Source organism: Mastigoproctus giganteus, chromosome 7 (genome assembly GCF_048544385.1).
Source record: "Mastigoproctus giganteus isolate SK-2022 chromosome 7, ASM4854438v1, whole genome shotgun sequence".
Classification (NCBI taxonomy): Eukaryota; Metazoa; Arthropoda; class Arachnida; order Uropygi; family Thelyphonidae; genus Mastigoproctus; species Mastigoproctus giganteus.
In genome coordinates this window covers 168,513,012-168,529,706 of record NC_143581.1, presented here as the reverse complement: position 1 = coordinate 168,529,706, position 16,695 = coordinate 168,513,012, and the positions used below count along the sequence as shown (strand labels likewise).

General features: G+C 37.3%; 1 protein-coding gene across 2 annotated transcripts in view; it reads left to right on the top strand.

Annotated features, from left to right (window-relative positions):
• Positions 1 to 16,695, top strand: part of LOC150083319 (focadhesin-like) — a 457,209-nt gene that overhangs the window by 50,797 nt on the left and 389,717 nt on the right. For both annotated transcript variants that reach the window (XM_090377973.1, XM_090377972.1), the window contains exon 4: positions 14,530 to 14,656. In XM_090377973.1, the coding sequence (XP_090234099.1) occupies positions 14,530 to 14,656 (127 nt within the window). The remainder of the gene's footprint in view (positions 1 to 14,529; positions 14,657 to 16,695) is intronic.

Sequence of the window (16,695 nt, the reverse complement as noted above, 5' to 3'; positions counted from 1 at the left end):
AAGGCTCTCATCGTATACTCCCCCCAGTCATGTCTGGGCAGAATTACAGGCACTTTCAAATTTCACCCCAACTCACAACTTTTTTTCAATATTGACCTGTACTTGCTAAGTAAATATGCAGATCTCGTACTCTTAATGTCATTAGTGCCAATGTGTACAACGTTACCTGTTAAAAGGTGATATCTGCTCTACAACGTCATAAACTTTTGCCCCTGGTAGACATACCCTGGTCCTATTCCGCCTATCCTTTTTGCACAATATATTTCAATAATTTTATATTCTGACAATAGAGTCACAGACAATAACTAGCCTGCATTCTGCCCTGAAGATTGCCATTGTGTTTCCTGTGATGCACAAGAGTGAGCGCTGGCATTGAGTTGGTCAGCTGAGAGCTTGATGGGCTCTACATTTTAATTCCTTTGGGGGCATCTACTTTACTCTTCAAACTCTCATAGACACCCATCAGAACGCTGAGTTGGTGCCTAATTTCTTGACACTTTCTGCACCTCTCACACACAATGACATCCTCCTTGGTTAGATCATGTCCTGTTTCAGAAAGGTCCATAGACATTTCATAAGTTGCACATTTTTTTAGGCCTTGTGATGTGTTGGAAAATCGGCCCCTTCGGTTCTCCCCCGAGCCATAGCACTCTAGCTGCTTTGCTGCTCTAGTCTGGGACATGATTTTCATTTAAATACGATTTAATTAATTAAGATTGAAAATTAATAAGGTTAATAAATTTAATTGATTAATTGACTGTACTATACTTGACTATTCAATACTATACTAAGCTAATGCCTATTACATCTAGTGATATCAGAGATATGTATTATATCTAGTTTTACGTTATACCTTACGCTATCAAGTTCAAGATATACCAAGTATATCTCAAACTTGATAGCATATGGTATAATGTAAAACTAGATATTATAATTATTTATTACAATTAAAACCCTACTATTCTTCTGCGCTACTGGTTAAATGCTGCGATATTCATGCCAAAACTCCCATACAATAGCGGTATGAGTAGCAAGTTGTAACTTACCAAAACACCAGCTAAATTTAAGAAATTAGCTAATGAATGCTTTTAAGCCAATTTTCATCTATTTTTAAAATGCCGACTGGGCTAGCCGGGTGGGTAAAGTGTCTGCCTGGCAACCCAAAGGTCGCGGGTTCGAATCCCGCCTCGGGCTTGGATCAAAGTACTGCAAAAACCTTGGGAGGTGCATTATGGCCACAGAAGCTGATGCGCCAATAACTACCAAAGAAAAAAAATAAATAAAAAATTTTAAAACACTGATTAATACGTTAATTAATCAAAAATATGATAAAATCTCTATGAAAACATCCGTTTGCAGGAGCTCAAGAAGTCACATCCTCACATCTATAGTTTCGTTCCCAGAACCCATTTATGTATGTCAAACCTACTTTAATGAGACTTAATATCCTGAAGTTCTGATTGAATGTCTTTCTAAGTAGAAATAAGAATTTAAGTTAAAACTAGTTAATATCCCATTGCTCCTATTTACTTGATCCTCTATGTTATGAGAGATTTGTAGAACCTCTCATAACATTAATAAGAGTTAGGTGTTATATTAAAAATTAATTTCCATCTTCCAAAAAGTTTCTGTTTGGAAAAAGAAACTGTCAGTTCCTGACAGTTTCTTTTTCATTTTCGATTTGATTATTTCAGAAAAAAGAAGATTGGTATGAGTGTTAATCAAATGTTTATACTTGACATCTCTAGAGAATATATCAACCCCTTTAGCAGTAACACAGGGTGTCGATGATTTTTCTTCTATATTTGGCTATGGATTGGGGGTTAGCCTCTAAGTTCATTCAGGATCAACTTAGAGGCTAAGTTAGTTAGAGGTGGGAACCAATGCGTACTGATTTTCAGTAAGCATCAGTTTCAGAATATTCATTTCCAACTAATGGAAATGAAGATTCTGCACCATTAATGATGCTGTTATGCAGTAATAAGCTTATTTTTACATACCAATCTTAGTAATAAGCTTGGTTTGTATTTGTTTTATTTTTTATTTTTCATTGATATATTTGCCTGTAGTTATTGATGCTGGTTAGGATAGTTAAGTATAGTGTAGTTATGGGATTTACAAATTTGACTTGAATTATTTACACTTTTCCACAGTAATTGTTATTGCAAACAAAACTTATATCATTGGCAACTCTAGAACAGTAGTAGCCTTTCATCCACCTTTGAATTTCTTCAACTCAGTGGAACAGTTCAGGCAATGCAACAGGATTATTTGATGAATTCACCTGTGAACCACAGTTATTAGCCAAACTTGTACCAAAAGTACAAGTTATGTTAAGATCAGTGCTTTTTTTTAGAAAAATAGGTGCCGGTACTCATTCTTTGCTATCAGGAAAAATTGAAAATTAAAAGGATATGAAAAGTAAACTAAAAAAAAATTATATCCTGATATTGTTACTTCAGTAGTAATGTTTTTGGAAGAAGAACAACAAATTAAGTATATTAACACACAGTTTATTAAGCATAAATTTATTATTCAAGTATATAAAAAAATAAGTAAAATGTGAGTACAATAAGTAATAAGTAAAAATAGTTTCATAAAGTTTTTATTAAGTTCTCATCCAACACACTATGCCGACTTCTTTTCTTACTGTTTGTGTCTATTGTTGAGTGACGTTTATGAAGCAGCCATGAATCAACATATATTGCTGGATTGAAGTGTGTCAGTGGTAATTCTACAAATTTAAGAAACAGTAGTGAAGAAATTGTTTTTGTCATCAACGAAGCTGTGTTTGGGCTGACGATCAGATTCATTTGTGAAAATCCTTGTTCACATTCACTTGACGAAATTGGTATTGTACTCAGAGCATTCATCAAATGCTTCAATTCTTCTGATACTGTCTTATCAATTAAGTATTCCCGAAATCTATTAATTATATCTCTTTCATTTAACTGTGACCTAATTGACAATTTTTTAACTTCCTTCTCACCAAATGATTAACTTGGTGTATTTATTCTTTACTCGGCCTTGTAATTGCATAAAAGTATCGGTAAAGGTTTCCACGTGTTTCAACTCCGCTACCGTTCGTAATTTTCCCGCCATTGTGATACGATAGTTGTATGCCGTACTAGACAGCGTTAGTTGAACTTCGTTAGCAGTTAAATTTTACGTTTAAATAAATACATATAACGACTTAGATTACAAATGTAATATAATTAATTATAATTAATTAATAAATTAATAGAATCATGACTCAGACCAGAGCAGCAAAGCAAAAGGCTCAAGCTAATGGAAGCGCTGTGGCTCAGAGCAGAACTGAGGGGGGCAGTTGTCCTCTGACTCACAGCCTTATAAAATGCACTGTTTGCTTGATGTTTGCAGAGCAATCGGGTACGGGACATGATACTGCCAAGGGGGATGTCTTTGTGTGTGCGCGATGCAAGGAGTGTATCGATATCAGGCAACAACTCGGCGTTCTTGTGGGCCTATATGAGAGCTTGAAGGACAGGGTGGATGCCCTCGAAGAAACTAAATTGAGGGGCCCATCAAGCTCTCAGCTGCCCACATCAACGCCAGAGCTTGCACTTGGGCATCGCGTGACACAGAGACAACCCCCAAGGCAGAATGCACTGGTCCCGAAGGAACTAGTAGTTGTTGGTGACTCTATTGTCAGGGAAACGGGGAACATGCTTTGTAAAAAAGATAGGTGGAACAGGACCAGGGTATGTCTGCCAGGGGCAAAGGTTGATGACGTTGTAGAGCGAATATCATCTTTTAAGGGCACAAAAGGTGATATAGTTGTACACGTTGGCACTAATAATATTAAGAGTAGGAGACCGGCAGAATTACTTAACAAGTACAGGTCACTGTTGAACAAAAGCCGAGAATTAGGGTTGAATTTGAAAGTGTCTGCAATTCTGCCCAGACACGATAGGAGGGAGTATATGATGAGAGCCTTGTCGATCAATTCGGCCCTGGAAAGATTGTGCAAGGCTCAAGGGGTAGAATTTTTTTCAGCCTGGAATGTACTTGTTAACAGGAGAGATTGCTTCTACAGGGATGGGATACACTTAAATAGAAAGGGTGCAAGAATATTTGCTGATGCTATCGAGGCAGTGTTAGGTGGGTCGGAAAACTGCTAGCTTGGGGGGAGACAAAGACCAATAGATTGACAGTAGCCACTGGCAGAGGTGAAAGAGATTCTTGCACTGCTTCTATTAGAATGAGCAGAAGCCTGAAAAACAAGATGCAGGATATTTCAGAGACTGCTGGGAGCCATTGCGGTACAAGTAAACACATGGGTTGTGTTAGGGTTGCTAAGAGGAAGAGCAGATGCATGTATACTTGCGTGTACACCAATGCTAGGAGTTTAGTAAATAAATTTGATGAATTTGAGGTATTGCTCAAAACATCAAAGGCATATATTGTTGGGATTTCAGAGACGTGGTGTCACACAGATATAAGGAATGCAGAACTGGAATTTGGGGAGTACAATGTCTACAGAAAGGATAGACAGGATAGGAAGGGAGGAGGGGTTATGCTATTAGTTAAGAAACACATAAAATCCAAGGAAGTAAAGCCAGTCGACATCGCTGGACAATGCAGTGTTGAGTCAGTTTGGTGTGACATAAGCATTGGGAGATCAAAATTGAGAGTAGGAGTGTGCTATAGGCCTAATGACTCTGATGAGTATAATAAGGAACTGTACAGGGAAATAGAGTGGGCCAGTAAATCAGAGAGTCTTATAATGGGGGATTTTAATTTCCCAGATATTGACTGGAATTTGGGGGCTGGTCACTCACACACTAGCAAGGCTTTTGTGGATTTATTGGATGATTGTTTTCTACATCAGCATGTTCGGGAGGCAACTAGAGGGAGTAATACTCTTGATTTGATTATCAGTAGTGATTCTTCATGCATTAAGATTCTGCAGATAAATGAACCACAAGGTGGCAGTGATCACAGTGTTCTGAAGTGGGATTTACTCAAAGAGGTAAATACCATTAGGGGTAAAGGGAAGGGTTATTGCTTTCGTAAAGGCGACTACGATGGACTGAGACAGTATTTAAATTCTATACAGTGGGATCAACTGATGATGTTACCAACAGCAAATTCAAAATGGGAAGCATTCAAAGAACTTATCTTGGAAGCTACTAGGCTTTACATACCAACTAAGAAATATTGTTCAAGGTTTAGGCCTAAATGGATGTCAGATGAACGAATGAGGCATATGGCAGAGAAGAAAAATGCATGGGATACATACAAATTCACACGTGACACAGAAGCCTATGATAGATACAAGTTGATCTGTAACCAAGTTACAAAGGAGGTTAGGCAGGCGAAGGCAGATTATGAGAAATCCTTGGCAAGGGATGCGAAGAAAAACAGCAAAGAGTTCTTTACTTCTGTAAACTCTAGAAGGAAGGGGATGAATCAGATTGGTCCACTTGATATCGATGGGTCAACTGTTGATGATCCTGCTCAGGTAGCTAACAAACTAAATGAATATTTTGCATCGACATTCACACATGAGGAGTTATTCAGCGAGGGGAATGCCAGAGGTGTATTCAACTCTGGCAGTAAGCTAGAGAATCTAGTAATAACTGAGAGTATAGTGGAGGAGAAATTGTTGAAGATAAACACAAGAAAGGCACCTGGGGTGGATGGGATCGATCCAGTTATATTAAAGGAGGCAGCAAAGGAAGTAAGCAAACCCTTAGCCATAATTATGAGAGCTTCCTTGGACTCAGGGGAGGTACCCATGGACTGGAGATGTGCAAATGTGACCCCAATTCACAAAGGAGGATCAAAGGCTGACACAAGTAATTATAGACCTGTGAGTTTAATTTCTGTTCCCAGGAAATTAATGGAGGCACTGGTTAAAGAAGCACTGGTTAAAGAAGCACTGCAGGATCATCTAGACAAGACTTCAGTTATAGCTCGGACACAGCATGGTTTTGTTAAGGGGAAGTCTTGCCTGACCAATTTGATTGGATACTCTGATGCAGTCACAAAAGAACTGGATGCAGGGAATAACTTTGATATTATATACTTGGATCTTAGAAAGGCTTTTGATACTGTTGCACATGGAAGACTGCTGCACAGATTGGAGGAGTCTGGCATTGGAGGCAAATTGCTGCTATGGATAAAGGGGTGGTTGAGGGGGAGAAGACAGAGAGTGGTAATCAATGGACACTGCTCATCGTGGACTAATGTTATTAGTGGAGTCCCTCAGGGTTCAGTATTGGGTCCTTGATTGTTGTCTGTATTTATAAATGATATTGATGATGGTATATCAAGCTTAATGTCCAAGTTTGCAGACGATACGAAGGTTGGCAGGGTTGTCAAGGACACTACTGACACTATGCTGCTGCAACAGGATCTGGAAAGGTTGAGCAGATGGGCTGAGAGGTGGCAAATGAAGTTTAACATTGACAAATGTAAAGTACTACATATGGGAAACAGCAACCCCAGAGCATCGTATCAACTCTGTGGTACTACGCTGACAGTGGTAGAGAATGAAAGGGACCTGGGGATGGTTGTGCAGGCAGATATGATGTTCTCTGAGCAATGCAGACGGGTTGCAAGAGTAACTCATGGTGTATTGTCAATGATATATAGGAATTTTTCTAGCAGGGATAAGGTGGTGATTATTCCCTTGTATAAGGCAATGGTCAGGCCACATCTAGAGTACTGTATACAGGCCTGGAGGCCTCATTTCAAGAAGGATGTAGAGCTGCTGGAATGAGTACAGAGAAGGGCAACAAGATTAGTGAATGGAACAAAGGGGTGCTCTTACGAAGAAAGGCTTAAGTTTTGCAAATTACAGTGTCTGGAGACTAGGCACCAGCGAGGTGATCTGATAGAGGTGTACAAAGCCTTAAATGGTTTGAGCATGCTCAATGCTGATGGGATTCTTCCTTTTGCTCAGAATAATCACCTGAGAGGGCATAAATTCAAATTGAGGAAAGACAGATGTAGGAGAGATGTGCGGAAATTTGCCTTTAGCCAGCGGGTGGTTGGTAGGTGGAACAGACTTCCATCCCTTGTCGGGGAAGTTGATAGCCTAAATAAGTTTAAGGCTCAGCTGGACAGGTATTTCGAATGAACAGAGGGGTGAAGTGGAAGTGGTTATTTTTTTATTTATTTATTTTACTTAATTTTTTTTTTTTGGCTGATGCTGCATAAGCTTGCTTTCTTGCATCAAATGCCTCTACTAATGCTAATGCTAATGTCTTAACAATAGACCGAAAAATGCAAATCTAGTTAAATAACTTTAATCTTATTTGAACAGTAGGTAAACATGTGAAAAAAATTTATGTGATAAAAAAATTTCGAAGTGTACTACATCCAAATGTGACATGTCAGTAGGTGCCGGTATACTGTACCTTTGCATACTGTCCCAAAAAAAAAAAACACTGGTTAAAATACTGTTGATTATCAGCTGGTGGACGTCTTGTAGTAGTACTCCCATTACAGTCCAAATGGGAAGACTCACTGGGCATCCATTTTATAGTTATTAAATATTATTTAATGGCTAGATTATGTCCTGTTCCTGAAAGTCTGTAAACATTTCACAAGTTGCACATTTTTTTAGGCAGTGATGCATTGGAAAATATTAAATATTATTTAATAACTGTAAAATGTGATAACTCTTAAATCTTTATTAAAGAATCTAAATTATGCTATGCTAGCACAGTGCAGTGTTGCCATTATTAAAATTGTTGAGTTCTGTGTTTAAAATGATGTCCTTCAGCACTTTATGTTCTAGTGCAAGCAAGCAGCTTCATAAAATTTTATATGTAAAACTAATAGATTTGCTTACCCAGTAGGGCTGTTAAATTTTAGTTGGTCTCTAACATCCATAAATTTCACCATTCATATTTCTTTAGGGAAATAAGTTATAGCTATTCATATCCCCCCACCCCAAAAGGCCTCTAGGAATTGGGAATGGTGTCTAGTGACCTGAAAAATCTATTTGTTGTCAGTATGTAATGATGCTATGTTATGTTTGCTTAATAATTACAAGTCACTCTTCTTAGTAATAAGCTTTGTTTGTTTGTATTTTATTTTTCATTGATATTTTTGAATGTAGTTATTGATGCTGTTTAGCATCAAATTTTAATATATTAACCAAAATAATATCAAAATAATAATAATACCAAAATAATATTAATATCAAATTTTAATATATTATTTAATATATTACACATAAGTGTTGGGAATTTTCATTTTTTAATTAATATTTATATATAAATATACATTTTTTTCCATTAAATTAATATTTATATATTAATTTAATGGTTAGTATAGTTATTATTCTCAAGAAAAATCCATATAACTGCCTCCCTTCAATTTTTAAACCAGATGCAATTGCATGGTTTGATTATAGAAAAATCATTCTCTGCTCCCTGTTTCTTATTATATTTTATCACATGTGTTTATTATTCTTAAACATAGTTTTATTTATGTGATTACCCCATTTAAAGGTACGTATTCATAGTCACTGATTATGAATACATATCTTTAAATGGACTAATCCTTTTGACTTTTTCTTATAACTTATATGAAATCATCTTTCTTTTTTTTCTGAAATGTAACAACATTTTCAAGTGTATGTTAATCCCATTGAATGCTTAAATTTGCTTCTAACTGACAGATGCATCTTGGGATCACCTATGCCGATTTTATAACCTTAAAATCGGCATGAAAAAATTAAAGTTCACTTTTTGATGCCACCTTTTGTTTTTAATCTATTATGAATGCAATTGTGAATATATATTTTTTTATATTATTAAATGTATATTGTGTATATTTTTAATTATTTTTTAGAATAAAATCCCTTTTCCATGCCTTAGACATTTTTTCATATGTTTAAAAATACCCACATTTGGACATTATCTTTACTGTTGGCAAGTGAAACATGAAAGAAACAAAAATTGAATATCATACATGCCGTGGTCAGTGATCCATCACTGCAAGGTGTAAACAATGCAATGCAAGCCAGCACTTCATTAATTAGCATTAGTAGAGGCATACGATGCAAGAAAGCAAGCTTATGCAGTATCAGCTAAAAAAAAAAAAACCCTCCAATTTCATCCCTCCATTTGTTCCAAATGCATGTCCAGCTCAGCCTTAAATTTATTTAGGCTATTAGCTTCCACAACAAAAGATGGAAGCCTGTTCCACCAATCAACTACCTGCTGGCTAAAGGCAAATTTCCGCACATCTATTCTATAACCATCTTTCCTCAATTTGAAACTGTGTCCCCTCAGGTTCTTAGTCTGAGCAAGACAAAGAATCCCATCAGCATTCAACTTGCTCAACCCATTCAAGGCCTTACACCTCAGTCAGATCACCCTGCAGGTGCCTACTCTCCAGGTGCTGCAATTTTCAGAATGTAAGCCTTTCTTGATTAGAGCACCCCTTTGTTCCCTGCACCAATCTTGTTGCCATTCTTTGTACTCGTTCTAGCAACTCCACATCCTTCCTAAAATGAGGCCTCCAGACCTGTACACAGTACTCTAGGTGTGGCCTGACCATTGCCTTGTATAACAGGATTATCACCTCCCTGTATCTGCTAGCAAAATTCCTATATATCATTCACAAGGCTCCATGACCTGCCCTGTCAGCCCGTCTGCACTGCTCAGCGAACTTCATATTTGACTGCACAATTACCCCCAGGTCTTTTTCACTTTCCACTTCCCTGAGTATAGTACCACCCAGTTGGTACGTTTCTCTTCGGTTATTGCTACCCATATGCAGTACTTGGCATTTGTCAATGATAAACTCCAGTTGCCACTTCTCAGCCCATTTTCCCAACTTATCTAGATCCAATTGGAGTAGCATACTGTCATTACTGTCGTTAACAACCCTGCCAACCTTTGTATCATCTGCAAACTTGGACATTAAACCTGATATACCTTCATCAATATCATTAATAAATATTCAAAACAACAATGGGCTCAACACAGAACCCTGGGGAATTCCACAAATAACATTTGATCACGAAGAGCAGTGTCCATTGATTACCACTCTCTGTTGTCTCACACTCAACCATCCCTTTATCCATTGTAGCAGCTTACCCTTGATGCCATACCTCTCCAATTTGTACAGCAGTGTTCCATGTGCAACAGTATCAAAGGCTTTTCTGAAATCCAAGTATATGATATCAAAATTATTTTTGGCATTCAGTTCCTTTGTGGCCACATCATAGTAAGCAATCAAATTGGTCAGACAAGACCTCCCTTTAACAAACCCATGCTGTGTCTTAACTATTACCGCAGTCTTGTCTAGATGATCCTGCAATGCTTCTTTAACCAGTGATTCCATTATTTTCCCTGTAGTTACTTGTGTCACCTTTTGAACCTCCTTTGCACACCTCCAACCCATGGGGATCTCCTCTGAGTCCAAGGAAGCTCTCATAATTATGGCTAAGGGTTTGTTTACTTCCTTTGCTGCCTCCTTTAATATAACTGGATTGATCCCGTCCACCCCAGGTGCCTTCCTTATGTTTAACTTCAACAATTTCTCCTCCATTTTGCTCTCAGTTATTACAAAATCACTTAGCTCCCTGTTAGCATTTGATAAACTTCTGGCACTCCCCTCATTGAAGAACTCCTCATCTGTGAATGTAGATGCAAAATACTCATTCAGTTTATCAGCTACCTGAGCATGATCATCAATAGTCAACCCATCTATGTTAAGTGGTCCAATCTGATTCATCCCTTTCCTTTTAGAGTTTACATAAGTAAAGAACTCCTTGCTGTTTTTCTTTGCATCTTTTGCCAAAGATTTATCATAATCTGTCTTTGTCTGCCTAACCTCCTTTGTGACTTGATTACAGACTAGTTTATACCTGCCATAGGCTTCTGTGTCACCTGATAGTTTATATGCATCCGATACGTATTTCTTCTCTGCCACTAACCTCATTAATTCATCTGACAGCCATTTAGGCCTAAACCTTGAACAGTATTTTTTAGTTGGAATGAAAAGCCTAGAAGCCTCCAAAATTAAGTCCCTGAAAGCTTTCCATTTAGAATTAAATGTTGGTAACATCATCAGTTGATCCCACTGTACAGAATTTAAAAACTGTCTGAGACGTCTGTAGTCACCTTTACGAAAGCAAAAGCCCTTCCCTTTAGCCTTGATGGTAGTTACATCTTTATGTAATTCCAACATCAGTACATTGTGATCACTGTCACCCAGTGGTTCTTTTATCTGCAAATTCTTAATGCAGGAATAATCTCTGCTTATAATCAGATCAAGACTATTACTCTCTCTGGTTGCCTCTCGATTGCATCTGTATTGCTTGATACTTTATATGCATCCCATACATTCTTCTTCTCTGCCACTAGCCTCATTAATTCATCTGACATCCATTTACGCCTATACCCTGAACAGTATTTCTTAGTTGGAATGTGAAAAGCCCAGTAGCCTCCAAAATTAAGTCCCTGAAAGCTTCCCATTTAGAATTCACTGTTGGTAACATCATCAGTTGTGATCCCACTGTACAGAATTTAAAAACTGTCTGAGACCTCTGTAGTCACCTTTACGAAAGCAAAAGCCCTTCCCTTTAGCCTTTGATGGTAGATGCACATCTTTAAATAATACCCATATCAATACATTGTGATCACTGTCGCCCAGTGGTTCCTTTATCTGCAGATTTTTAATGCACGAAGAATCACTACTGATATCAGATAAAGAGTATTACACCCTCTGGTTGCCTCTCGAACATGTTGTTGTAGAAAACAGTCATCCAATAAATCCACAAAAGTCCTGCTAATGTGTGAGTGACCAACCCACAAGTTCCAGTCAATATCTTTAAAGTTAAAATCTCCCATTATAAGACATTCTGATTTACTGGCCCACGCTATTTCACTGCACAATTGCCCATTATACTCATCAGATTCATTAGGTCTATAACACACACCTACTCATTTTTCCTTTCCCAGTGCTTATTTCACACCAAACAGACCAAACACTGCATTATCCACCAACATCAATTGGATGCACTTCCTTAGATTTTGTGTTTCTTAACTAACAGCGTAACCCCTCCTCCCTTTCTATCCTTCCTATATACATTGTACGTCCCAAATTCCAACTCTGCACTGCCTATATCTGTGTGACACCACGCCTCTTATATCCCAACAATATCTGCTTTGGATATGTTCACTAGCATTTCAAGCTCATAAACTTTATTAACTATACTCCTAGCATTGGTGTACATGCAAGTATACATGCACCTGTTCCTGCTCCTAACCACCCTAACACAGCCCATGTATTTACTTGTTCCACTATGATTCCCAGCAGTCCTGGAAATCTCCATTACCTTGCTTTCCAGTCTGCTGCCCATTCTAATAGAAGCAGTGCAAGAATCACTTTTGCCTCTGCCTGCGGCCATTGTTAACCTTTTAGTCTGTATATCCCTTCATGCTAGCAGTTTTCCGACCCACCTAACACTGTCTCGAAAGCATCAGCAAATATTCTTGCACCCTTTCTATCGAAGTGTATCCCATTCCTGTAGAAGCAGTCTCTCCTGTCAACAAGCACAGACCAGGCTAAAAAAAATTCTACCCCTTGAGCCTTGCACAATCTCTCCAGGGCCGAATTGATCGACAAGGCTCTCATCATGTACTCCCTCTTATCGTGTCTGGGAAGAATTGCAGACATTTTCACATTCAACCATAAGTCGCGACTTTTTTTTCGACATTGACCTGTACTTGTTGAGTAAATCTGCAGATCTCTTACTCTTAATGTCATTAGTTCTAACGTGTACAACATCACCTTTTGTGCCCTTAAAAGATGATATCTGCTCTACAACATCGTCAACTTTTGCCCCTGGCAGACATAGCCTGGTCCTTTTCCACCTATCCTTCTTGCAAAGTATATATCCCGTCTCCCTGACAATAGAGTCACCAACAATAACTAGTTCCTTTGGGACCAGCACATTCTGCCTTGGAGATTGCCTCTGTGTTGCCTGGTGAGCTCTGTCGTTGAGCTGGGCAGCTGAGAGCTTGATGGGCCCCTCATTAATTTCTTCGAGGGCATTTACTCTATACCTCACCCATCAGAACGGTGAGTTGGTGCCTAATTTCTTGACACTCCAGACACCTAGCACACACACAAAGACATCCTCTTTGGCTAGATCATGTCCTGTTTTAGAAAGGTTGGCAAACATTTCACATTTTGCACATTTTTTGAGACTGTGATGCGTTGGAGAATCGTCCCCTTCGTTTCTCCCCCGAGCCACAGCACTCTTGCTAGTCTGTGATCTTTGCTTTGCAGCTCTAGTTTGGGTCATGATTTCCATTTAAATACAATTTAATTAACAATGAAATTAAATAAGATTAATAATATTTTTGATTAATTGATAATACTATAATAAGCTAACAGATTCCTAATCTGTTAGCTTATTACAGTGCTTCGTATTATGCTATCTAGTTTAACTCTATACTTTACGCCATCAGTTCGAGATATATATATATATATATATATATATGTTAAGCTATTTCCTATCGACTACAATGTGGCGGCTAGTTCAACAATATTGTTGCTGACACATGGAGACGTAACTTTCAAAAATCGCTGGTTAAATTCAAAATAAGAAGCTAACAAACGCTAATAAACCTATTTAATAATATCTCTGTAAAACACAATGTACTATGTTAAATAACGAAGAATACGTTAAAAATTAAAAAATACTTATCCCTTTATGGCAGCCAAAAATCCACCATCCGTACTGTTCTGTAATCCCAGTGTCCTCTTTTTAGCATATAAATTAATGAGATGACAAGAACAACAATTGAACAGGAAAGGTGCAGCTAATTTTAAATTCATGCTCTTCGACACAAGATAATTAATATGTGTTAATAGGCTCAAGAAAACTCTTTTTTTTCTGCAAAGCCAAAAACCAAACTTCTTCATTAATAAAACAGTTAATAATGTGGATTGATTGAAAATTCAGTAATTGAGGAATTCATAAATTGACATTGGTGTCACTCATATAGATTTTCTTTAAATTAAAAAAAAAAAAAAAAATATATATATATATATATATATATATATATATTTTTTTTTTTTTTTTTTTTTTCAAATATATATTCAAAATAAGAAGCTAAAGAATGCTACTAAACCTATTTAATAATATCTCTGTAAAACACAATGTACTATGTTAAATAATGAAGAATACGTTAAAAATTATTTTATTTTATATTGATTTATTTTATATATATATATATATATATATATGTATATGGTTCTAGCATACTTTATCTAGGGTTGCTCCTGTCATAGGATTAAATTGATCCTACAATATTTACAGATCCAATGTGCTTATCTGATATTCATGCATTTAGTAGTATATATTCCTTATATTGGCACTTACTAACAATTTAATTGTTATTAAGTGTCTTGTATTTGATATTCATTCATGAATCAGTTGTTTTTGGCATACATGTGAACAAATTATATATAGGAATTGATTTTTTTTTTCTTTCTTTTTTTTATTTTTTTTTTTTATAAATTTAGGCCACATCAACATGGACCAGATATGCTTGGAGTTTTATCAAAAATTTTAACTGAATCATCAGATGAAGCTAGTATGCCTGCTGCTGTATTAGCTTTGGAAAGCATATGCTTGCTATGTGAATATGAGGTACTGAAGGTCATTTTTTATTAGGTGTTATAATTAATTTTTTCCCTAATATAATACCAGCTGTGCTTTTTACCATTATTCTGCTTGAAATTTGTATAGCATTAAGAAATAAATAACAAGATATATACTTTTCTGTATATTATTTATAGAACTGTGTTAGAGATAAGAATTTTAAAATATTTGTAGGTATCTAGAAAATTGGCCCTGGGTGCCAAGCATTATTGTGATCGAGTAATTCTTTGAACTATTTATAGAGCATTTTCTCACTGCGACAGTACTTGTTAATTTGGAAAGTTTTTCTTACGTTTAAAGTAATTTATTGTTAACTTACTCTTACGAATTCTAAGTTACAGAAAAGAAAACCACATTTCTTTTTTCTTTCCTTGAAACTAACAAACTAACTTACACCGCTTGGTCACTCTAGCGGCACTGCTCCTGCCTCCCTGTGGCGGGGCCAGTAACCTTGGCAGAAAAGGTTCTCTGCCAAGGGCTAAAAGGAGCTAACGTGGATCACGAAGACTGTTATCCATCTGTTGAGCCTCATGGCTCAAACAGTTCAAGGACAGACCAAACTGACTTTGACACTTCCCATCCTAAGAGACAAAGAACAGAAGGATCCAAAAAGGAATCACCACTGTTTCTTATAATACATTCCCAAACAAGTCAGCCGATAGGTGCACTTTCTCCATTTCTTAACGAGAAATATCTTGAGAATGCTGCCGGACCACCTAAAATGGTGAGAAGACTCTGCTCCGGAGATCTACTTATAGAGACTGTTAATAGTAGGCACTTTGAAGCCCTACTAAGAATCTCAAAATTTGTGAATATTCCTGTCACAGTAACTCCACATGTTACCCTAAATTTATCTGAAGGAGTGCTGTCTGAGTGGGACTTAATAAATGTTACTGATGAGGAATTAGTCCAAGAGCTACAAGACCAAAAAGTCGTACAGGCAAAGCGAATTAAAATCAAAAAAGACGGTGAACTGGTTCTGATACGCAGTGTTATACTGACCTTTTCAACACCAATCCTTCCAGCTATAGTTAAGCCTAGATATCTGAACTGCAATATCCGACCTTATATCCCCAATCCCCCTCAGGTGCCTTCAAGTGCCAAAAATTTGGCCATGCTCAAACAGTGTAGAGGGGTTTGTCTGCCACAACTGTGGATTCAAGGAACACACAAACAGACTGCCCAGCAGAAACACCAGTATGTCCAAACTGTAAGGGTAAGCTTACTCAAAAGTCTGTGAAACCTGGAAAACAGGAAAGAAGATACAGAAATACAAAATAGAACACAGTGACCTATCAAGAAGCAAGGAAACAAGTACATCCATTTCTGACTGGGCTCGGGCTGTTCTAGCGAGTCCACAGGAGTCCCCTAAAGAACAAGTAAAAGACCAAGCAAATAATACCCCAGTCACCGTACCACCAACTATTAGTCCATCACATTCAGATACTGAGAGTCTGAGAAATCTTAAACTGCAAAAGACTAACTGTAGATTTGGAAACTGATGACACCACTAACAATGATGAAACCATCTTAGAAACACATGCTGAGGAAGACATGGATACTGTATGACCCACTTTCCTGAGAAAAGATAAAATGAAATTGGAATGCCATAAGCAGATTGGTTCTAAAAAACAGTCAGAAATAATTTCTACTTCAAAAGCTAAATAATGAATCAGTTGATTCAGTGGAATTGTAGAGGCCTTTGTAGCAACGTAGATGATATTCACGATTTGATAAATCAGCATCATCCAGTAGGTATCTGTCTACAAGAAACGAATCTCTCTCTCTCTCTCCACAAGTTACTCTTTCAGTTAAAAACTATACCTTGTTCAGGCAAGGCAGGATCACTACCCATGGGTCACATGGTGGTGTAGCTATATTGATTGAAAGTAAAATCCTGTCCAGATGTATTCCTGTACAAACCACTTTAGAAGTAGTTGCAGTATGCCTTGCTCTTGGCACAACACTTATTCTTGTATCCATATATATATCTCACCAAATCAGAACTGCTCGATAACTGAACTAGA